The 21,826-nt window shown below is 35.8% G+C and overlaps 1 protein-coding gene across 1 annotated transcript in view; it reads left to right on the forward strand.

Annotated features, from left to right (window-relative positions):
• The first annotated feature begins 11,750 nt into the window (after positions 1 to 11,750).
• The window catches only part of LOC127673970 (vomeronasal type-2 receptor 116-like), a 34,655-nt gene continuing 24,579 nt past the window's right edge, over positions 11,751 to 21,826 (forward strand). Inside the window, exons 1-4 of the mRNA XM_052169775.1 lie at positions 11,751 to 11,974; positions 17,593 to 17,899; positions 18,231 to 19,037; positions 20,708 to 20,923. Of these exons, the coding sequence (XP_052025735.1) occupies positions 11,751 to 11,974; positions 17,593 to 17,899; positions 18,231 to 19,037; positions 20,708 to 20,923 (1,554 nt within the window). The remainder of the gene's footprint in view (positions 11,975 to 17,592; positions 17,900 to 18,230; positions 19,038 to 20,707; positions 20,924 to 21,826) is intronic.

Below are 21,826 nucleotides of genomic sequence, written 5' to 3' on the forward strand. Positions count from 1 at the left end.
TTATATTCCTCTCCAATGCTAGGTCAATCCTTTCCAGGATCAGGAGCCTCTCCATACTTCTTCACGGGAGTCATGTGTTATGCAATTTGTGCCTTGGGTATTCAGGGCTTCTGGGCTAATTAATATCCACTTATCAGAGATTGCATTCCATGTGTATTCTTTTGTGATTGGGTTACCTCACTTAGGATGATATTTTCCAGATCAAACAATTTGCCTAAAAGTTTTGTGAATTCATTGTTTCTAATTGCTGAGTAGTATTCCATTTTGCAAATATACCACATTTTCTGTATCCATTCCTCCTTTGACGGACATCTGGGTTCTTTTCAGCTTCTGGCTATTATAAATAAGGCTGCTATGAACATAATGGAGCATGTGTCTTTATTGCATGCCGGGGAATCCGTTGGGTATATGCCCAGGAGAGGTTTAGCAAGGTCCTCTGGAAGTGTCATGTCCAGTTTTCTGAGGAACCGCCAGACTGATTTCCAAAGTGGTTGTACCATCTTACAACCCCACCAGCAGTGGAGGAGTGTTCCTCTTTCTCCACATCCTCACCAACACCTGCTGTCTCCTGAGTTTTTGACCTTAGCCATTCTGACTGGTGTGAGGTGAAATCTCAGGGTTGTTTTGATTTGCATTTCCCTAATGACTAATGATGTTGAGCTTTTTAAGGTGCCTGTCGGCCATCTGAATTTCTTCAGGTGAAAATTCTTTGTTTAGATCTGTACCCCATTTTTTAATAGGGTTATTTGGTTCCCTGGGGTCTAACTTCTTGAGTTCTTTGTTTATATTGGATATTAGCCCTCTATCATATGTAGGGTTGGTGAATATCCTTTCCCAATTTGATGGTTGCCATTTTGTACTTTTAACAGTGTCCTTTGCCTTACAGAAACTTTGTAATTTTATGAGGTGCCATTTGTCAATTCTTGATCTTAGAGCATAAGCTATTGGAGTTCTGTTCAGGAACTTTTCCCCTGTGCCCATGTCCTCAAGGGTCTCCCCCAGTTTCTTTTCTATTAGTTTCAGTGTGTCTGGTTTTACATGGAGGTCCTTGATCCACTTGGAGAGAAGTTTAGTACATGGAGATAAGAATGGGTCAATTTGCATTCTTCTGCATGCTGCCCTCTGAGGCATTATCTCAACCAGATTAGAAGCTTCTCTCATAATATTCATACTGACTCTTGGATGGATACAAGTGATTAAACACATAAATCAACAGCAAAATTATACCATTTACACACTTGTGAAGCAATTATTTGATTTTAATATTATTTGTCCAGAGTAAGCAGAATCTGAGTGCAAGGATATCCTGACTCATGATAAAAGGGCTCAAAGTTGGAAAAAGCATAGAACTGATGGCTGTGATGCTCACTAACCACCAACTGGGCTCATATAAAATAGCAACAAAACCTTGCAATATGGAAGAGAGACTATAGAAAGCTACAAATGCAGACACAAGAAGAAGGATATTCTTGGTGGCTCTAGACTCAGGGGTGGTTCTAAGAGAAATGGAGGTGCTCCGGATGTGTTGAATGTGCTGCTTGTGTCTGTAGAGAAAGCCAATCATGGAGCCACTGGACCAGATAATGAGCACAGAAAACAAGACTTCAGGAAATAACAATAACGCTATGTACAGAAATTCTACAAATTTATCACGACTAGCAGAACAGAGTAAAAAATCTCTTTTTTTCTGTCATATTATTTTGAATCGTTTCAATATGCATAAGCACAGGGAAAATGAAATTTACAGTAATATACATGACCCAGCAGAAGAAGATAGACAGGCCAATGTGGTTTGAATATATGACTTTAAGATTCTTACAACAGGATTTCTGGCAGTTGATTGTGATGGCCTGGTAGACACTTAAGAGGCAAGTAGTGCCCACAGACATGCTTCTGCCGAGTCTTTGAATATATAAAACAAGTTTGCAAATAAAATTACTGATGAACTCTTTCTTTCCAAGTGCTACTATTGTGTAAGGCACACCTTTAGAGAAAAGTATCAAGAAGTTGGCTGCAATCAGATGTATATGGATTAAATCTATAGGCTTCAATGTGTATTCATTATAGTAAATAATTAGATAATGGGATAGAAGAGAAAGATTTCCCAGAATTCCAACAGTACTTTGTGAGAAGAACATTATTCCTATTGCCAAATTCCTCAATTCCATCTTGTCATTTAGGACCTTTTCCTTTAAATTATGGTGACACTTGTTTTTCTGAGCAATATGGTTAATTTGATGTTTTGTTGTCTATGAGGTTGGTAGGAGAGACTCACTTGAGTTCAATAAAACCAAAAAGATATGTGTATCATAACAAGATCCTGACATTAATCACATATATTTTGGAAACCATAATAACTTTCCATAAAATTGTTCCAGTCTTAAAGGTACATATTTCTAAATAGAACTCCATAAAATTATTACTAGAATTATTCAGCATTTACAATATAGCATTGTTTCTGTGAGAAAAGCAATGATGAGACATTGCAAATGGAGAAGAAAGTTAATTGTACATTTCTAGGATAACTTTGATAACCATTCATATCAGCGAAAAAGAGACTCCATTGCCATGTATACCAGGAAATAAATCCATACCGAGTACATTTCTAATCTGAAATTTTAGCATAAAAATTAAATGATATAAGAAAAATGTTCATATTTTCCTATTCTTAAGCAACAAATATTTATTATCTAGCATAAATTTACTCATCATAAGATTCAAAAAGTGATTTAGATGTTATATTGAAAGGAAGTGCTAATTCATGCTCTCCACACACTCACATGCAAATTATGTCTACAAATAAATGTTTAAAAAGCAATTGGCACTAAAAATGAATGTTAGCATAAAGTTACATTGAACATGTCTCAAGGGCTGCTAGTATTCATCTAAGATAGATGTTATGGCACCACAGATCCAAATTATGGGCCCACAGATAAAACATCCTTGACAATAATGATGACAATACAATTTTTTGAAAAAAACATCGTGTTCTATGAATCTTTTGTAATAAGCTGCAAAATTTATACTTTCATGTTATTATGTTCTCCATTAGATAAAAAAAAAAAACCAGGAATTGTGACAGTCACCAGTCTTACATGAGGCAGGTGAATGTCCAGGATGCTTGGCAGCACTGTATCTCATGGAATTGTTGGATAGCTGTTATTCTTGAACATACACAAAATAATTGTTCTGATAACCTATAATACTAAATGTTGAAATACAGGAAAGTAATAGTCACACAATGGAAATCTTTAAGTTCTAAGAACTGTCAAGATGTTGAGACACTTGGAAAGATGATAATTTGGAATTGAAACACACCCTTTGTTTGAAAATTAAGTGTAATAACTCAAATAATATGCAATGTAGAAATGGAAGAGGTTTCTTTGCCTGCCAGCTACAAAGCTTTCAGTGTCAATAAAACTGGAAAACAAATAATTAAAGCTGGAAAACAAATCCAACCGATGACAATGGCATTGCCATAACCCCTAACTAAATAAGTGACAGAAGAAATTTGTGCTAAATGTATGTTGTGCAAGATTTACAGTGACAGCCCCTTTCCTTTCAACATAGTGTTCTCAAGTTCAAGAGATAAAGCAGTCATCAGTCATTAAAACTTCATTTTAGGATATACTCAATATTCATTACTCTAGAAACAATTTCATTTCATGATTCATTCCAGGGTTTGGTGTTTCCTATAGTTCTTTTTTTAAATCTTTCTTATAAACATGAAACCATTTTTTTTTCATCTATGAAAATTATATAAAAAGTCATTAATGACTTATGTAAAATATGCTAGAGAAAAATATTAATGTCCCAATTACTATAATACTTAATCACATTTGAAATTATATGAAATCTTCAAAACTCAGGGTCAAAGATTTCAGTCCATAGTATTAACTATGTGAAGGATTAGTGCAAGCTCATTAAGTTGCTTTAGTTAGTTGATCTTATCACAGCTTAGAAACTCTCCCTCTCACTAGACAGAGTTTGGTTTATATCTGTTTTGTGCACTTACCAAATATCCCTTATTTGCTGGAATGGTCCTCCAAGCAGAATTACAAATGCTTGCTTAACTCCTATATCATGAATCTTAAGCTCAATATGTAGCTCCTAAAATATTAATAAGCATCATTGTTGGAGAAGAAGGCATCTCAATGCTGATATAAACATCTACAATTCTATGACCTCATGTCTCTTATGAGTTATAATCTTCATTTCACTGGCAGTAGCAATAACAATGTTGGCATCGGGGTCAAAGAACTCTGAAGAGTTTTCCAGTTGCTAATTTCCAAAAGCAATTATGAGTTTCTTGTGAGTGTCTCCAAAGAGACAATGTACCTTGGAGAAGCTCTTACCTTTTCAATATACTTGAAAGTTGACTAAGAGGAAGCAGAGAGCATTAGTGTCTGATGTGTAAGAGTCTTACAAAGACATTTTCATCCCATAGTATTCTAAACTTTTTTGTGTTCTTCTTCCAAAAATCAAGTTTTTTCTTTTTGTATCCTACTGGTGTCTATTTTCCATGATCTTGCTTAACAGAATTTATAAGAGAGGGGAGGGGGAAGAGAAAAATATTGGATATCTAATTAAACAACAAAGGAAAAAACATGATGTCATAATCTGCATTAGAAACCAATTCCAAGTGTGGTGGAGAAATCCTTTAATCCCTGATAATAAGAAGGAAGTGGCAAGTGGATCTCTGCTATGAATTTAAGGCCTGTGTGGTTTATATAGGAAGTTCTAGGAGAGCTACGATTGTATATCTGGAAAGATCATTCAAGAATACTAAATCAAAAAACAAAATGAAAAAGGAGAGAGAAAATCAATAAATGCCTTATTTGTACAACTGATTACAAATTAACTGTAACGTGGGTTCCTGGCCCAGGAGCAGTTGACAATTGTTCGTTCTATCTCTGTGAAAAATTGAGTTGGAATTTTGGTGGGGATTGCATTTTATCTGCAGAATGCTTTTACTATGTTAATCCTGCTGATCTATTACCATGGGACACCTTTTCACTTTCTGGGGTCTTCTTTGATTTCTTTCTTCAGGGACTTGAGGTTTTGTCATGCAGATCTTTTACTTGATTGGTTAGAGTCACACCACGATATTTTATATTATTTGTGATTATTGTGAATGGCGCTGTTTCCCTAATTTTTTCTGAGCCTGTTTATTCTTTATGTAGATGAAGGCTACTGATTTGCTAGAGTTAATTTTATATTCTTCCACTTTGCTGAAGTTGTTTATCAGGTGTAGGAGTTTTCTGGTAGAATTTTTGATGTCTTTTATATATACTATAATATCATCTGCAAATAGTAATGATTTGATTTCCTTTTTGCTAATTTGTATCCATTTGACCTTCTCTTTTTGTCTAATTTCCCAAGCTAGCACTTTGAGTATTGAGTACTATATTGAATAAATGGAGAAAGAGTGAGTAGCCTTGCCTAGTCCCTGATTTTAGTGGCCTTGCTTCAAATTTCTCTCCATTTATTTTGATGTTGGCTATTGGTTTGCTTTATATTGCTTTTTATTATGCTTATGTATATGCCTTGAATTCTTGATGTTTCCAAAACTTTTAAAATGAAGGGGTATTGTATTTTGTCTAAGCATTTTCAAGCATTTAACGAGATGATCATGTGTGTCCTGGGTCCCAGTTTCCCAGTTTTGGATTATTTAATCATAGCTAAAATTTTCATAATTCCCTATAAAAAGGCCTAAAAACCTTTGACTAGAGTTGTCACCATTTTTGTATGTGGCAAATCACTGAATGCAAGCTTCTTGGGTTTGTGAAATAAAAACTGTTGCCAATTGCATATGTGAATGATAGTCACCATGGAATATTTTAGGACTAAACAGTGTCATCTTCCTCTTGGCACCTCCAAACCCAAGAAGGCTTCTTAACTCTCTTTCCTAGAATCCTGTTTCACCTGTGTGCTGCCAACTGTTACTCTCTTGTTACTGCAAGTCGAAAGAAAAAATGCCTGTCTCTTAAGCAGAGCTTCTTCCATAAGGAGAGGAGAGAAGAGATCTAAAATGTTCAATTGCTATAAAAGAAGTTGTAGCCGCCCGCGGCCACATGTGAACTGGAGACCTGGAAGAGAATTCTGGGGATAAACGGGAAGGGGACGAAAGAGAAATGAGTCAAGAGGACAGTTGCCAATAGAGACTGACTTTACTACATTTTAGCCAAAATATATAGTCTTTAGAAAACAACCCTGCCCCCCAACATCAAGGAGAAGGTCGGGAACTCCTTGGCTCCACTTCTCAGCGGGTCGTCTAACAGGTCTCTGCTGGTCTCCAGGTGAGACTGCCCTGAGGCAGCCTTGGTTGTCAAGGTGAAAGCAGCTGTATTGTTCCCAGTGGAACAGAGGCCAGAGATAACACCAGCAGAGGAAGGCTAGGTGCTGCCAGCCAAGAATGTCCGCTAATGAGCTGGGAAGTCCAGCTCAATGCTATGGGGGAAGGGATAAGAAGTTGCTCTTCTTTGTCAATTTGTATCCCCTTGATCTCTTTTTGTTGTGTTATTGTTCTAGCTAGTACTTCGAGTAGAGTACTATATTGAATAGAGATGGGGAGAGTGGGCATCCTTGTTTTATCCCCAATTTCAGTGGGATTGCTTCAAGTATGTGTCCACTTAATTTGATATTGGCTGCTTGTTTTCAGTAAATTGCTTTTATTATGTTTAGGTATGAGCCTTGAATTCCAGATCTATCCAATACTTTTGGCATGAAGGGGTGTTGTATTTTGTCAAATGCTTTCTTTGCATCTAAGGAGATGATCATTTGATTTTTTTCCTTTGAGTTTGTTTATATAGTAGATTATGTTAATGGATTTTCATATATTGAACCAACCTTGCATCCCTGTGATGAAGCCTATTTGATTCTGGTGAATGAGGGTTTTATGTGTTCTTGGATTCAGTTCATAAGAATTTTACTGAATATTTTTGCATCAATATTCATAAGTGAGATTGGTCTAAAGTTCTCTTTTTTGATTGGGTCTTTGTGTGGTTTAGGTATCAAAGTAATTGTGCCTTCATAGAATGAGTTAGGTAGTATTCCTTATCTTTATATTTTATTGAATAGTTTGGAGAAATTAGTATTAGGTCTTCTTTGAAGGTCTGGTAGAATTCTGCACGAAATCCATATGGCCCTGGACTTTTTTTGGTTGGGAGGTTTTTAGTGATTTATATTTCTTATTTATATGGGCTTGTTTAGTTTACCTGCTCTTGATTTAACTTTGCTATATGGTACCTCTCGAGAGAACCATCCATTTCAAGATTTTCCTTTTTTGTTAAGTATAGGCTTTTATAGTAGGGTCTGATATTTTTTTAATTTCCTCCATTTCTGTCATTTTATCTATCTTTTCCTTTCTGATTTTGTTAATTTGGATAGTGCTTCTCCACCCTTTAGTTAGTTTGGCTAACAGTTTCTCTATCCTGTTGATTTTCTCAAAGAACCAACATCTGGTTTTGTTGATTCTTTGTATTGTTTTCTTTATTTCTATTTGGTTGATTTTGGCCCTGAGTTTAACTATTTCCTGCCCCACATCTGATAAAGGGCTTATAAAAAGAACTCAAGAAACTAATCACCAAAATTACTAAACAAACCAATCAAAAATTGGGGTATAGAACTAAACCAATAATTCACAACTGAGGAATCTCAAATGGCTGAGAAGCCCCTGAAAAAATGTCCAAAGTCCTTAGTGATCAGAGACATGCAAATCAAAACAACCCTGAGATTTTACCTTATACCTATCAGAATGGCTAAGATCAAAACCACAGATGACAACAGATGTTGAACAGGATGTGGAGATAAGAGGTATACTCCTCCATTGCTTATATAGTTATAATATTGTAGCCATCCACTTCTGGGCAGTACCTGCATAAGATACAAAACCATCAGTAAAACCAGCCTTAGTCTTCTTTTCCTTAGTCAACTGATATGAGACATGCTTTGGAAAAGATGAAATTGCAAAAGGAATAGAAACCACAGGCACTTAGTGGGCAACTTTTTCATGTAATTTATTTACATGAGAAAATAATGCTTCAAGAGATTTTTAGGCACAACCACACATATACCACTTCCACTTAATAGTAGATTTCTGCTGTGCATGTGTATTATGTAAATTGGTGGGTCAGCTAACAACTAGATCAGGTGGGCACCTGAGTCACATTGTAAATTGATGGTTCATTGGTTCATTTTATATTATTTATTTATTTTTTATTTTATTTTTTATTTGATATATTCTTTATTTACATTTCAAATGATTTCCCCTTTCCTGGATCCACCCTCCCCGAAAGTCCCATACATCGTCTTCCCTCCCCCTGCTCCCCCATCCACCCCTTCCCACTTCCTGTTCTGATATTCCCCTACATTGCTACACTGAGCCTTTCCAGAACAGGGCCACTCCTTCCTTCTTCTTGGACATCATCTGATATGTGGATTGTGTCTTGGGTATTCCAAGCTTCTAGGCTAATATCCGCTTATTAGTGAGTGTATACCATGAGTGTTCTTTTGAGACTGGGTTACCTCACTTAGGATGATGTTCATTTTCAAATGTTCCATTTCCACTAACATGAAATGTCTGGTCAAAGTGCTATTTTCCAAATGAATTTCTGCAAATGATTCTAGAACAATATCATAAATTTGCACTGTGGTTTATCTTCTTGTTGTATTTTTCCTTTGACCAGCAAGAAGTGTCCCTCAGAGTCTCTTTTGATGACTTTGGGTTGAAAGTCAATTTTATCTGATATTAGAATGGCTACTCCAGCTTGTTTCCTGAGACCATTTGCTTGTAAAATTGTCTTCCAGCCTTTTACTCTAAGGTAGTGTTTGTCTTTGACCCTGAGGTGTGTTTCCTGTATGCAGCAAAATGTAGGGTCCTGTTTACGTATCCAGTCAGTTAGTCTATGTCTTTTTATTGGGGCATTGAGTCCATTGATGTTAAGAGATATTAAGGAATAGTGATTATTATTCCCTGTCATTTTTGATGTTATTTTTTAAATTTGATTGGTTAACTTCTTTTGGGTTTGATGAAAGAAAGTTACTATCTTGCTTTTTCCGGGGTGAAGTTTCCCTCCTTGTATTGCTGTTTTCCTCCTATTATCCTTTGTAGGGCTGGGTTTGTGGAAAGATATTGGGTAAACTTGGTTTTGTCATGGAATATCTTGGTTTCTCCTTCTATGGTAACTGAGCATTTTCCTTGGTAAAGTAGTTCTCTTAGAGTCTGCATGAGATCTGCCCAGGATCTTTTAGCTTTCATAGTCTCTGGTGAGAATTCTGGTGTGATTCTGATAGGTCTTCCTTTATATGTTACTTGGCCTTTTTCTCTTACTGCCTTTAATATTCTTTTTTGTTTACTACATTTGGGGTTTTGATTATTATGTGACAGGAGGTATTTCTGTTCTGGTCCAGTCTGTTTGGAGTCCTGTAGGCTTCTTGTATATTCACGGGCATAACTCTCTTTAGGTTAGGGAAGTTTTCTTTCATAATTTTATTGAAGACATTTACTGGCCCTTTAAGTTGTAAATCTTCGCTCTCATCTATGCCTATAATCCTTAGGTTTGGCTTTCTCATTGTGTCTGGATTTCCTGGATGTTTTGGGTTTCAAGCTTTTTACATTTTGAATTTTCTTTGACTGTTGAGTCCATGGTTTCTATGGTATCTTCGACATCTGAGATTCTTTCTTCTACCTCTTGTATTCTGTTGTTGATATTTACATCTATCGCCCCTGATTTCTTCCTAAGGTTTTCTATCTCCAAAGTTGTCTCCCTTTGCAATTTCTTAGTTGTTTCTACTTCTGTTTTTAGATCCTGGATGGTTTTACTCAGCTCCTTCACTTGCTTGTTTGTGTTTTCCTGTCATTCTTTAAGAGATTTTTGTGTTTCCTCTTTCATGACCTCAGCCTGTTGACCAAAGTTCTCCTGTATTTCTTTAAGTGATTTTTGCATTTCCTCCTTATTGGCTTCTATCTTTTGACCCGTATTCTCCTGAATTTCTTTCAATGATTTTTGTGTTTCCCTTGTAAGGGCTTCTAACTTTTGATCCATTTTCTCCTGAATTTCTTCAAGAGATTTATTTATGTCCTTCGTGTGTTCCTGTAACAGCATCATGACCAGTGATTTTAAATCCAAATTTTCTTTTTCTGGTGTGTTGGTGTATCCAGGACATGCTGTTAATGGAGAATTAGGTTCAGATGCTGCCATATTGCCTTGATTTCTGTTAGTAATGTTCCTACATTTGCCTTTTGCCATCTAGTTCTTACTGGTGTTGGTCCTGTTGTCAATGCCAGACTCACCAGTGCAAGCTGCCTCTTCCTAGCTGGTCTCTGGGTGTATAGCTGGCTTCGTGCACTGCTCGGAGATGGGGTGCTCTGGCCGAGGCTGTTCCTGATCCAGAGCCGGAAACTGGAAGGCTCTTGCCAAAGGCCTCCAGACTGGGCCCTCCGCTCTGCAGGGCTAGACTCACCAGTGCATGCTGCCTCCTCCCAGCCAGCTTCTGTGTGCACAACTGGCCTCCTGCACTGCCTGGAGATGGGGTACAGTGGCCCAAGGATGTTCCTGATCCAGAGGCAGAGACCAGAAGGCTCCTTCCAGAGGCCTCAGGACTGGATCGTCCACTCAGCAGGGCCGGACGCACCAGTGCCTATATTTCTTATTATAGTATTATTTTTTGTTGCGTATGCTGAAGTTTCTTTCACTCGACTTTCCCATTTATTCTTAAGGTGTTTATGTTTATGTCTTTAACTTTCTTCTGTCTGCTAAGAAATGGAGCCTTGCTCCTGATATTTTCATTCTGTATATTGGATGATAGGATATGCTAAGATGATTTTCATGTTCTAGGTTTTATGGGAGGGAAGAAGGGTATTTTTTTTATATATTAATCAGTTATAAAATCTTAATAGTATATAAGCCCACTTCTGGAGGTGTAGGAATGGATTATGACAACATACCTATTCAATGATTTCTGAAGGATAAAAAAGGAGATCAGTATTTCTAGAGTTCAAAGCTCAAAATGTCAATGGAAAACATGACTTTTTCACCGTAATTAAACATCTCATTTGAATTTTTGAATTTAGGTTTACCCAAGTGAGAAACGAATTTTGTGAGTTAGGTTTCACATATTAATGGCGTGCAGACATACATAATATAGTAGGAAAGTACTGAGACTCCTGCAACCTGGAAAAGGAAGAATGATACTGATACTGATACTGATGCTGATGCTGATACTGATACTGATACTGATACTGATACTGATACTGATACTGATACTGATACTCTTTGGTTTTATTCACCATAAGGCTCCACTTCTTTTGGCTAGGCCTATCATGGTTCTTGTATATTTTTCCTTTTGTCTAGCATAGCACATTCTCCCTCATCTTCAATTGTTTTCCTATAAAGTTTACTGCTTTACATTTTTGGCTAAATCAGTTCAGGAGTAGTTAATCCCTGAGCTATTGCTTTCTGTTGTCTTTGCTGAAATCACCATGCCTGTGGCTAGAAAAGATCTACAAAAATATTTTTAGCTTGTTTTCCACTTAGTTACAGGGCCTCAGATGCAAAGCCTAAGGGAAGAAAACTGTTTCAGAATTCTCAATGGCCATGGAAGTGTATCCAGAAAGAACTTGGATGATTATTGTGACAGTTTCACTCATCAGCAAAATTAGCAGTACACATACTCACAAAATGTGAGCTTACTATATATTTTCTAGTCACTGCAAGGTATACATCTTTCATACTTACAGCTGTACAGACATGTATGTTAATAGGATCTTCTGTGTTTTTATTCCATGGTCTATGCAGATTCCCAGTCTTGAGTGTGCCTTTCAATATTCTGAGTGCTATTTCAGAATCAAAGAAAATTTCCACTGTGAAGGAGATGTGGTGATAGGTGCTTTTTTTCCACTTCATACTTTCTACACTGCAAACAAAACTGCTTATGGAAATGTGGTGAACTACTACAAGGATTTTCACCTACAGTAAGTGATTTTTTTCCAGTTATACATTTTTGGAATTGAGAATTCATGTGAGTAAGGATATATATGGAATCAAACTTGATTATTCCCTGCAGTTTTCATTGTGACAATTCTTGTCTTCCATTCTGAAATATCTTTTTGAATTATATTTTCCTTTTACAAAGGTGAAGTAAAGATTTTTTATTTTATTAACTTTGGCTTTTATAGTTTATACTTTTATAATTGGCTTTTACTCTTAGTCAGTCCACAGCACCACATCATTTACAATAATAGGTCTTCAGAGGAAGAGACATTAAATTAAAGCGTGATCCAGTTTTTCAGGAGGTTTCTGCAAGTTGAGTTATTTTTCTGTAAAAAGAAGTGATCCCACTAAAACCAACTTTGACTCATGAATGCTTGTTATAATGCTTTAGAGTCACTATGTCTTATCTATGTTAGCTGCTGCTGATTTGAAGGAATCAGAATGTCACTAGTTGGGACATCTCACATTTGCAAAAACAACTACAACTACCTCAGATACTTGCCCTTAAAGGTTCATCTTATAATAATCTTCATTCTCAGACAATTTTTCAATATTTGTATCATATTTCCAAGTGTCTCAGTTCCACTATGTTTTCTTCCATTGTTATGAATACATTATCAATACACATTAAATAAAGTGGTAGCTACCCAAACATGTTTCTTTTAGAATGTCTGAATTCCTCAGGATTATGGGACAGTATAAGATAAGTCTGGTTGAAATTTATTGCTTCAGTTAAATGGACAAAATCATCCTATTTTCTTTTTAAAGGAAATACAGTGTACTTTATTCCATGCAGACATTCCCACAGTACTAGCTATCCATACAATAGGGGTTTGAAGGAGAACATTGTTTGCATTTTCCTGTTAATAAAAGAAAATTAGAAAACACATTCACAGCCATACTGAGAATTTATGGATGGAAATCTACCAATGAAAACATACAGGTGAAGGTGTGTGGTCATTCTCAAATTACTCTATTTTGATTGATGCTTTTGTGGAGTACTTAATCATGTAAATTTGATGGAAAGGGATGAGATGTGAAAAGTCATTGAATGTTGAAGATATTTTAACATATTTTATTTGTGATTGACATAGCAAACCTCATCACAAAAATTCAAAATTTGTTGTCTAGATGAAATAATTTTCATTTTGTCTATTCAGCAGAAACCATATTTTACCTAGAATATATTTACAAAGTTATTTTATACTATCTCTAAGCTTTGGAAATATTTGGATGATAACGGAAACTCTCCAAGTACACAGTGGTAAAATTTCCTACCATGTTTCTGATGAAATTTTTATTTAGGTGTATGTACTATATATGTTTTTAATGTGGTGTTTATTGTTCTGTGTATATGTGTAAATATTATGCCTTACACTCAGTTTCTTCCATGTCTTTTCCTCATTTTTCAACATGCATAAGTTTATTTGTTGCTTATTCCATGCCCGGGCCACCCTGTGACTCTTCCCTACCCCCGTCTCCACAAGGATGTACCCACTCCACCAGACCCCTCCATTCTCTGGGGCCTACATTTTCTTGAGGTTTAGGTGCCTCTTCTCTGACTGAACAAAGATCCGGCAGTCCTCTACTGTATATTTGTTGGAGGCATGATTTAAGTGTGTATGTAGCCTGATTGGTGGTTCATTGTCTGAGAGATCTTAGGGATTCGGGTTAATTGAGACTGCTAGTCCTCTTACAGGGTCACCCTCCTCAGCTTCTTTCAGCTTTGCTCTAATTCAAGCACAGGGATCAGCAACTTCTATCTATTGGTTGGCTGTAAATATCTGCATCTGAGTATTTCAGCTGCTTGTTAGATCTTTCGAAGGACAGTCATGACAGGTCTCTTTTTGTGAGTGCTCCATAGCTCAGTAATAGTGTCAGACCTTGGAGTCTCCTCTTGAGTTGTATTCCACTTTGGATCTGTCACTGGACCCCCTTTTCCTCAGGCTCTTCTCCATTTTTGTCTCTGCAGTTTATTCTGCCAGGAACAATTAAGGGTCAGTATTTTGACTGTGGGCTGGCAAACCCATTTCTCACTTGATGCCCTGTCTTTCTCAAAGGAAAAGACCTTTGATGAAATGCCCTTCAGTGGGGATAGGGAACTTGTAATCCAGTTTTCTAATTGGAATTTTCTTTCAAGTTATCAAAATTGGTTAAACATTATGTATGGAATAAAGGAAATGTAAATATAATTATGGATTATTGAATAAAATAATAAAATTTTCTTCTGCCATAACCCTTTATGTGGACTGTCACCAGAAGGTTTTGCCTAGATTTAAGGTGATTCTCATGTCACACTATCCAATCAAAAAAACAAAAACAAAAACAAAACCACTATACCAAACAAATCCCTTCCTGTCTGATGTGATTTGGTTGATTTCCAATTCAAAAAAATTCACAACCAAGATTCACCAGCAATCCTACATTTCTGGAATTTTATTGGTACTGGGTACTGGAGAGTAAACTCATGTTCTTATGTACTCATGACAAGCATTTAGCTAATTGGAATAATTCAATGGTTGTGTTTTGGTATTTTTTGAAATGAAAAGAATGATGAAAATATTTGCAAAACTTTTTTGATTGCTTCTCTCGTTCATTCTTATTTCAGTCTTCTTACTCCTTCATGTATTTCCCAGATGTATTATTTCCATGTATGCATCCTGCTTAACATCATGCAGGTCTTATTTTTTTGCTTTCCAAAGATTTTAGGTACAAAGACTTTTTTCTATTGTTGACTTTGAAGAAAATGTTCTTTGGGTTTAATGCACCTCATGGCATGCAAGCTATAAATCTCACCAGCTGTCCAAAAGTAGATGATAGATGATGCCCACTTCCCCAGATGCAGGTTTCCATTCATTCTCCTGACTCTCTGACCCTCTATCCTGTCTTTCTCCAACAAGTTATGAAGGACAAGTGGTAAATCTTGTTTGTCAATTTCACTGAGTCTGGCATTAGCTAAAACTCCATGAAATGGGTAGGTTTTTCTCTTTTATGACCATGCCCATTCTCTCTGTCTCTGTCTCTGTCTCTGTCTCTGTCTCTCTCTCTCTCTCTCTCTCTCTCATGTTTAAAGAGAAATTAATATTTATTCATATGGATTCTACAACATGATTAAGTAAAACTGGTTTTTTGTGAAATCCTAAAGTGTGTCCAGTATGAAGTACTTAGCTATGAAATCATATAACTTCATGAAACATTTTTTTTGAAATGGAATACTTTTATTTTAATGTGAAAATGAATTCTTCTATGTACATGGAATTTGGGATCTTGCAGAGGCTAAGTTATTTTCTTCATTGTTGGTTATATAGATGAGGATATGGTTCAGAAGGGAAAAGATTTCAGGTAAAAGTGTGAGGACAAGAACACAATTCTCCAGAAACTTGAGTGAACACTTGTAAACCAGTGATTCCTTAGAGGATGGGAGATAAACACAAATCAATCCCTAGAAGTTTGTCTGTCACATAGCCAGGCATATGCAGAGGAAGGGAATATAGTTTTTGATGGAATATTATTCACCTTCTAAGAAAAACATAAATATAAAATTAACAGATAAATAAAAGAGCTGGACTCCATCATTCTGATCAAGTTAACTGAATGTACAGTTATAAAGGTAATAAGTAATTTTTTTCATTTGTGTCTATTTTTTATATTTAAATAGTAGTTATATTTCATTTGGAATATACTTAAACAGCATTAAAATTCTAAGGGTCATGGACATTATTATGAGCAAGTATCTTTCAAAAGAGGGAATATAGGAAGCTGTGGTATCAAAAAATAAATGGATTGAGTAGAATGGGGAAGGCCTATTTGAAGTGGTGAATGGGAAGACAGAGTAGACAATGAAAACGTGGGACTGGATAATTAAAATATAGGCATTTTTGAAAAGTCCTGGAAACTAGATAGTATTGGAGCAGTTTATACACCCACATTCATAGACTAATAGTAAACAATTGGAAATATAATCTTGACTAGAAGACCCTATTTCTAAAGCCACGAAGTGCTTATACTGAGAGAGCATGCAGATGTTAAGTTATACTCATCTGAGAAAGCATCCTCACTGGTTAGTTTTCTTAGAAATGGAAAGTGCTATGTATCATACTATAAGAATAATAAATCTTGCATAAATTTGATCCTTTATAGCAATAGTGAGTATCCTGGTAACACATGTCCACCCTTACATAAGTGAACTGAACATCAGGATAATAACCAATCACTTTATGTTTAGAATTAAACCATATGAACCTTATATATGACACTATTGGTGGGTCAAAAACCTTTTGCTACAGAAGTCATAGATACTATATAAGAACATACTACTATTATTCTGCTATAAAACATATTATTAACTAGCTAATTTATTATTCTAAGCATAGATTAATGTTTATCTCAAATGTTATTAGAGAAACTTGTATTTGCAGGAGATGGTCATTTTTACAAAGACCCATACTGGTCTTGGTATAGAAAATAAGAGTTTGTGGAATTTTTAGCTCTAAATAGAATATATGTTTATGTTGCATCCATCCCTCTCAAGTTCATTGCAAAATGTAGGCTAAAAGGATTGTATAAGGAAATAATAATGTCTTTCATACAGAACAAGGCAGTTACACAGACAATTTCATAGTGCCTATAATATCATATACAAATTGTATATAATCTTAAGCTGGACTAAGTATTATCATTCAGACAGGAGGTAGACAGGAAGTCTCACCCATAACAAGGGAGCAACTGTCAATTCATATCACCTAGCAGTAGAATAGTTATTTCATATTTTTGTGAGTGTTATCTTTTATAGGCAAACCATATTCAAATGCAAAACCACACACCAATAAATATATGAGAAGCATAAAGTGGGCTTGATGAATAAAAAAAAAGTAGGTTCAAATTTGGGTGGGTAGGGAAGACAGGGTGCTGGATTTTGGATATACTGGAGGAGATGGGGATTGTATAGAAACCATTTTATGAAACCTTAAAAATCTAATAAAAATTCCCAAGGTAAAACAAAATTCTGAGATAAAAATGTGGAAAGCTAGGACTGACCCTGGAGGTTGTCTTTTACTTATACTTGTTAAAATATATTAAAATGTATGCATTGTGTCAATGAGAATATACACACAAACATAGACACATACATATATTACATAATAAGAGTAGACAGTAAGATAAAAATAGTGAAATGACACCCAGTATCTCACATGGGATAAATTTAGCTGGTGTTTATTTTTTATATACTGTCTTGGAAAATTGAGTAGCACAATAAGGAACCTTAATAATTGCAGAGGCTAAAGGATCCAAGTGCTAGGAAATCTGATATTTTGTGAGGACTTTTTCCTTGATATATAGGCATAACTTTTAATGCTAACCACATATGAGAAATAGGTAAATAAAAGTTTTATGAGTGTTTAATAACAACTATTATTTTTACTGGATATTAAACAATCATAATGGGAAACATATTTTATTGTATTTCGAGCATACCTGGGACTAGTAAAATTTTGATTTCACAGAAAATGGCATTTGGATCATAAAATTTATTACATTATATCTCACAACGTTTTCAGTTTATGTTTTGCTCCCATGTAATTTTATGTCATCTGTTCAGGTATACGTTTAAGAACTACCAGTTTGTTCTGGCCTTGATATTTGCCATTGAGGAGATCAATAGGAATCCACATCTTCTATCCAACATATCCCTGGGATTTGATGTTTATAATGTCCCATACACTGAAAAAAACACTCTTATGAGTACTTTGGTTTGGCTCACAGGACAGAGAAACTTCATGCCTAATTACAACTGTAGAATGAATAGAAAGTCAGCTGCTGCACTCACAGGTACATCATGGGCAACATCTGCCCAAATGGGGACACTGCTGCACCTGTACAAATTCCCACAGGTGAGGGAGATTATTGTGTGGGACCAAAACCTTATATACACCTTGTGGACATTTCAGGTTTGTGCAGTGGTAAAAGAGAGACACTTAAATTATGTCTTAATTATGGAAGGTAATAGGTGATCAATACACATTTTTTTTGTTTGAACTAGAAGAAGATGAGTGTGGAATAGACAGGAATGTCATAGAACCTGGAAGAATTGTCTGTAATTTTTCAGATATATCAATAATAAAGACTTATATTTTAAACCATATTAATGGCCACTATTTCCAACTTTTGCTTCAGGACTGAGATTGTGTGTGATAAAAGTATTCTTCCTCTTAGTTCCAATTCTATTTTCCTCTTCAGCTTACTTTTGGGCCTTCAGATCCTATCTTGAGTGACAGAGGTCAGTTTTCCTCTCTCTACCAGATGGCTCCAAATGACACATCTCTGTCACTTGCCATGGTCTCTCTGCTTATTCATTTCAATTGGTCCTGGGTTGGCCTGATTCTCATTGATGACCACAAAGGGACTCAGATACTGTCACACTTGAGAGAAGAAATGGATAGGAATAGAATATGTCTAGCTCTTGTGGAAATGATTCCAGTCACCTGGAATTCATTTTCCTATAATTTCTGGAAAAATTTAAAGAAGATCCAGAAATCATTGGCCAATGTTTTTATTATTTATGGAGATACTGATTCTCTCCAAGGTTTAATGAGCAATCTAAGCCAACAATTAATCACATGGAAAGTCTGGATCATGAGTTCACAATGGGATAAAACAAAGCATGCTGATTATTTTCTGTTAGACTCATTCCATGGGAGTCTCATTTTTTCACACCACCATGAGGAGAGTTTTGAGTTTTCCAATTTTATCCAGACCATTAAGCCTTCCAAATACCCAGAAGACCCTTACCTTCCTAAGCTGTGGTATGCACTGTTGAACTGCTCATTTTCTAAATTTGATTGTCAAGTTTTGGAAAATTGTCAGCCAAATGCTTCCTTGGAATTGTCCCCTACAACCATTGTTGACACAAACATGAGTGAAGAGAGTCATAACATATACATTTCTGTGTATGCTGTTGCTCACACTCTTCATGAAATGAGTCTTCAACAATATCAAATGCAATCACATATAAATACGGAAGAAATGGTCTTCTTTCCTTGGCAGGTAAAAATCCCTTCCATCGTATTATAATATTGGAATTGTGACATATTGAAAGTTTGCCAAGTCATTCCAATTTGGTATTGTAAAGTTTAGTGCATTTTTAAAAAAATATCACAAATTTAGTGTCACTCTCTAGGGATAAGTTCATATCCATTTGTTTGTGTCCTTATGATTGTAGTGAGAAAGGCAGCAAGGAGCTAAAGTACTCACTAGGATTTCACCACATCATTGCTCTGATGAAAAAACCTGTTCAAAATCAAGGTATAGAAAAAACTGTTTATTTAGCTTACGCTTCCACATCAGTATTACTCAGCAAGGAATTCAGTGCATCAACTCAAACAGGGTAGGCATATATAAGCAGGAGCTTATATAGAGTCTGTGGAAGGGAAGAGCTTGCTTGTTTCTATACTACTCTATACTTTCAGATACTACCAGTTCTGGGCTGGTCCTACTCAAAATAAGTTGTTCTATCCCTTGACAACAGTAATTAAGAAACTGGCTTACAGAAAGATTGTATAGAAGCATTGTTACAATTGATGTTCTCCCTTTTCAGATGACCCAAGCTTATGTCAAATTGACATGAAACTATCCAGTAAAATCACTATTAAGACTATGCCATTAATAGTTCCAAAACTGTCTCATTCTAATAATTAAAGTAAAACAGATTTTTCATGTTTCTCATATTGAAATAAAAAGCTGATCTTTAAATTTCACAGTATTATTCTGCAGTGCAATGTTTATATACATAAATTTTCCCCTTAAAACTACTTTTTTTTCCTTATATAAGCCTGCAAATCCCTTCAGCTCCTTGGGTCCTTTCTCTAGCTCCTCCATTGGGGACCCTGTGCTCAGTTCAATCGTTGGGTGAGAGTGTTCCCTTCTGTATTTGTCATGAACTTGCAGAGCCTCTCAGGAGACAGCTATACGAGGCTCCTGTCAGCAAGAACTTGTTGGCATCCACAATAGTGTCTGGGTTTGGTAACTGTATATGGGATGGATCCCCAGGTAGGGCAGTCCATGGATGGCGTTTCTCCATAGGAGGAACAACAATATGAACCATCTAGTATCTCCAGAGTTCCCAGGGACTAAAACACCAAACAAAGAATACACATGGAGGGACCCATGGCTCCACCTGCATATGTAGCAGAGGTTAGTTTTATTGAACATCAAAGGGAGGAGAGGCCCTTGGTCCTGAGAAGGCTCAATGCCCCATTATTGGGGAATACCAGGACAGGGAAGCAGGAATGGGTGGATTGGTGAGCAGGGGTAGGGAAAATGGGTTAGGGAGTTCTCAAGGAGAAAACAGGAAAGGGGACAACATATGAAATGTAAATACAGAATACTTCTAATAAAAAATAAAAATAAAAAAGTTATCAATGAAAAAAAACTAATATTTTATTATTTTAAAAGTAAAAACTCTGCCCTTGTGTTACACACTGAATCTATGAATATATCCTGATAATAAATGGATACTGTTTACAGAGCCTTGGTTCAAAGTTTTTCTCAGAGCTGACAGAATTCTACTCTACTCACCAAGGGGTTTGAATAACCTTATTGATATCTGCAGTAATGCTTCTTTTTACTTCAGACATTACAGATGATATACTTTCCACTGAACAGTTATATCCTTTCACGTGTATGTGTGTTGATATAGATGCATTTGTCCTTTTCAGCTTCACCATTTCCTAAGGAAAATTCATAAAGGAGAACACATGAGCTTAGAGTGGAAATGGAGGTTAATTGAAAAGTATGATATTCTCAACTTCTGGAACTTTCCAAAGGGTCTTGGACTAAAGGTGAAAGTTGGAACCTTTTCTCTGAATGCTCAGCAGGGTCAACAATTGTCTTTATCTGAGCATATGATACAATGGCCAACAAGATTTACAAAGGTGAAGTGCAACTTGTCTTAATGCTTTGAGCTTACTTTCATAACAAAAATGTGTTTATTTCAGATATAATTATTCTGGCTTGCTAACCAAAGCCTACCACTGTAAAATTACCAACAAAGAATAATTACAATTGTTCTATGCACTATAAAATTACAGTAAAGATGAATTACAAAGCAGGGAATTTTCTTATTTCCAGGCTGAGGTAAATAACAATCTTTTTTGTCCCAATGTGTTCTACATGTTCATTCCTGTGCTCTTTAGTTTTACTGAACTTGGTAAAACCTGGATTTAACTACAGAGAATGAATTTTATTCTCCTAAATACCTATAAAACATTGTGACATACAATTCCCTCAGTTGTTATTCATATCATAAAAACAATGCAGTAGTCACTTTTGGTTGCTTTGATAAAGCAACATGACCCAACATTATGTACATTACAGAGTTTTACAGAAAAAAAGTTATCTTAGTGTTGAGCCAATATAATATTATCCATCAATGCAAGGAAGTTCAGTAGCAAGCAGCACACATTGAGTCAGGAGAAAGAAGCTTAGAGATCATATTGTCATACACAAATAGGAAATATTAACAGCAAAATGGGTTGACAATTAAAATCCTTCAAAATCTATTTCAGGTGCCATATTTCCTCCAGTAAGTTCTAATAACCTGAAACTTCCACATTCACACTCAGGACAATATTTTTCTAGTTCCATCCATTTGCTTGCAAGTTTCTTGATTCCATTTTTAACACCTGAATTTACCATTATGTAAATTTACCACATTAAAAAAAATCCATTCTGTTGTGATACAGGTTACCTTCTGTTTCTGGCTATAATGAATCAAGAAGCAATCCACAGGATTAATCAACTACCCTTGGGGTAGGATTTAAAATCCTTTGGGTATA

This window comes from Apodemus sylvaticus, chromosome 23 (assembly GCF_947179515.1).
Source record: "Apodemus sylvaticus chromosome 23, mApoSyl1.1, whole genome shotgun sequence".
Lineage (NCBI taxonomy): Eukaryota > Metazoa > Chordata > Mammalia > Rodentia > Muridae > Apodemus > Apodemus sylvaticus.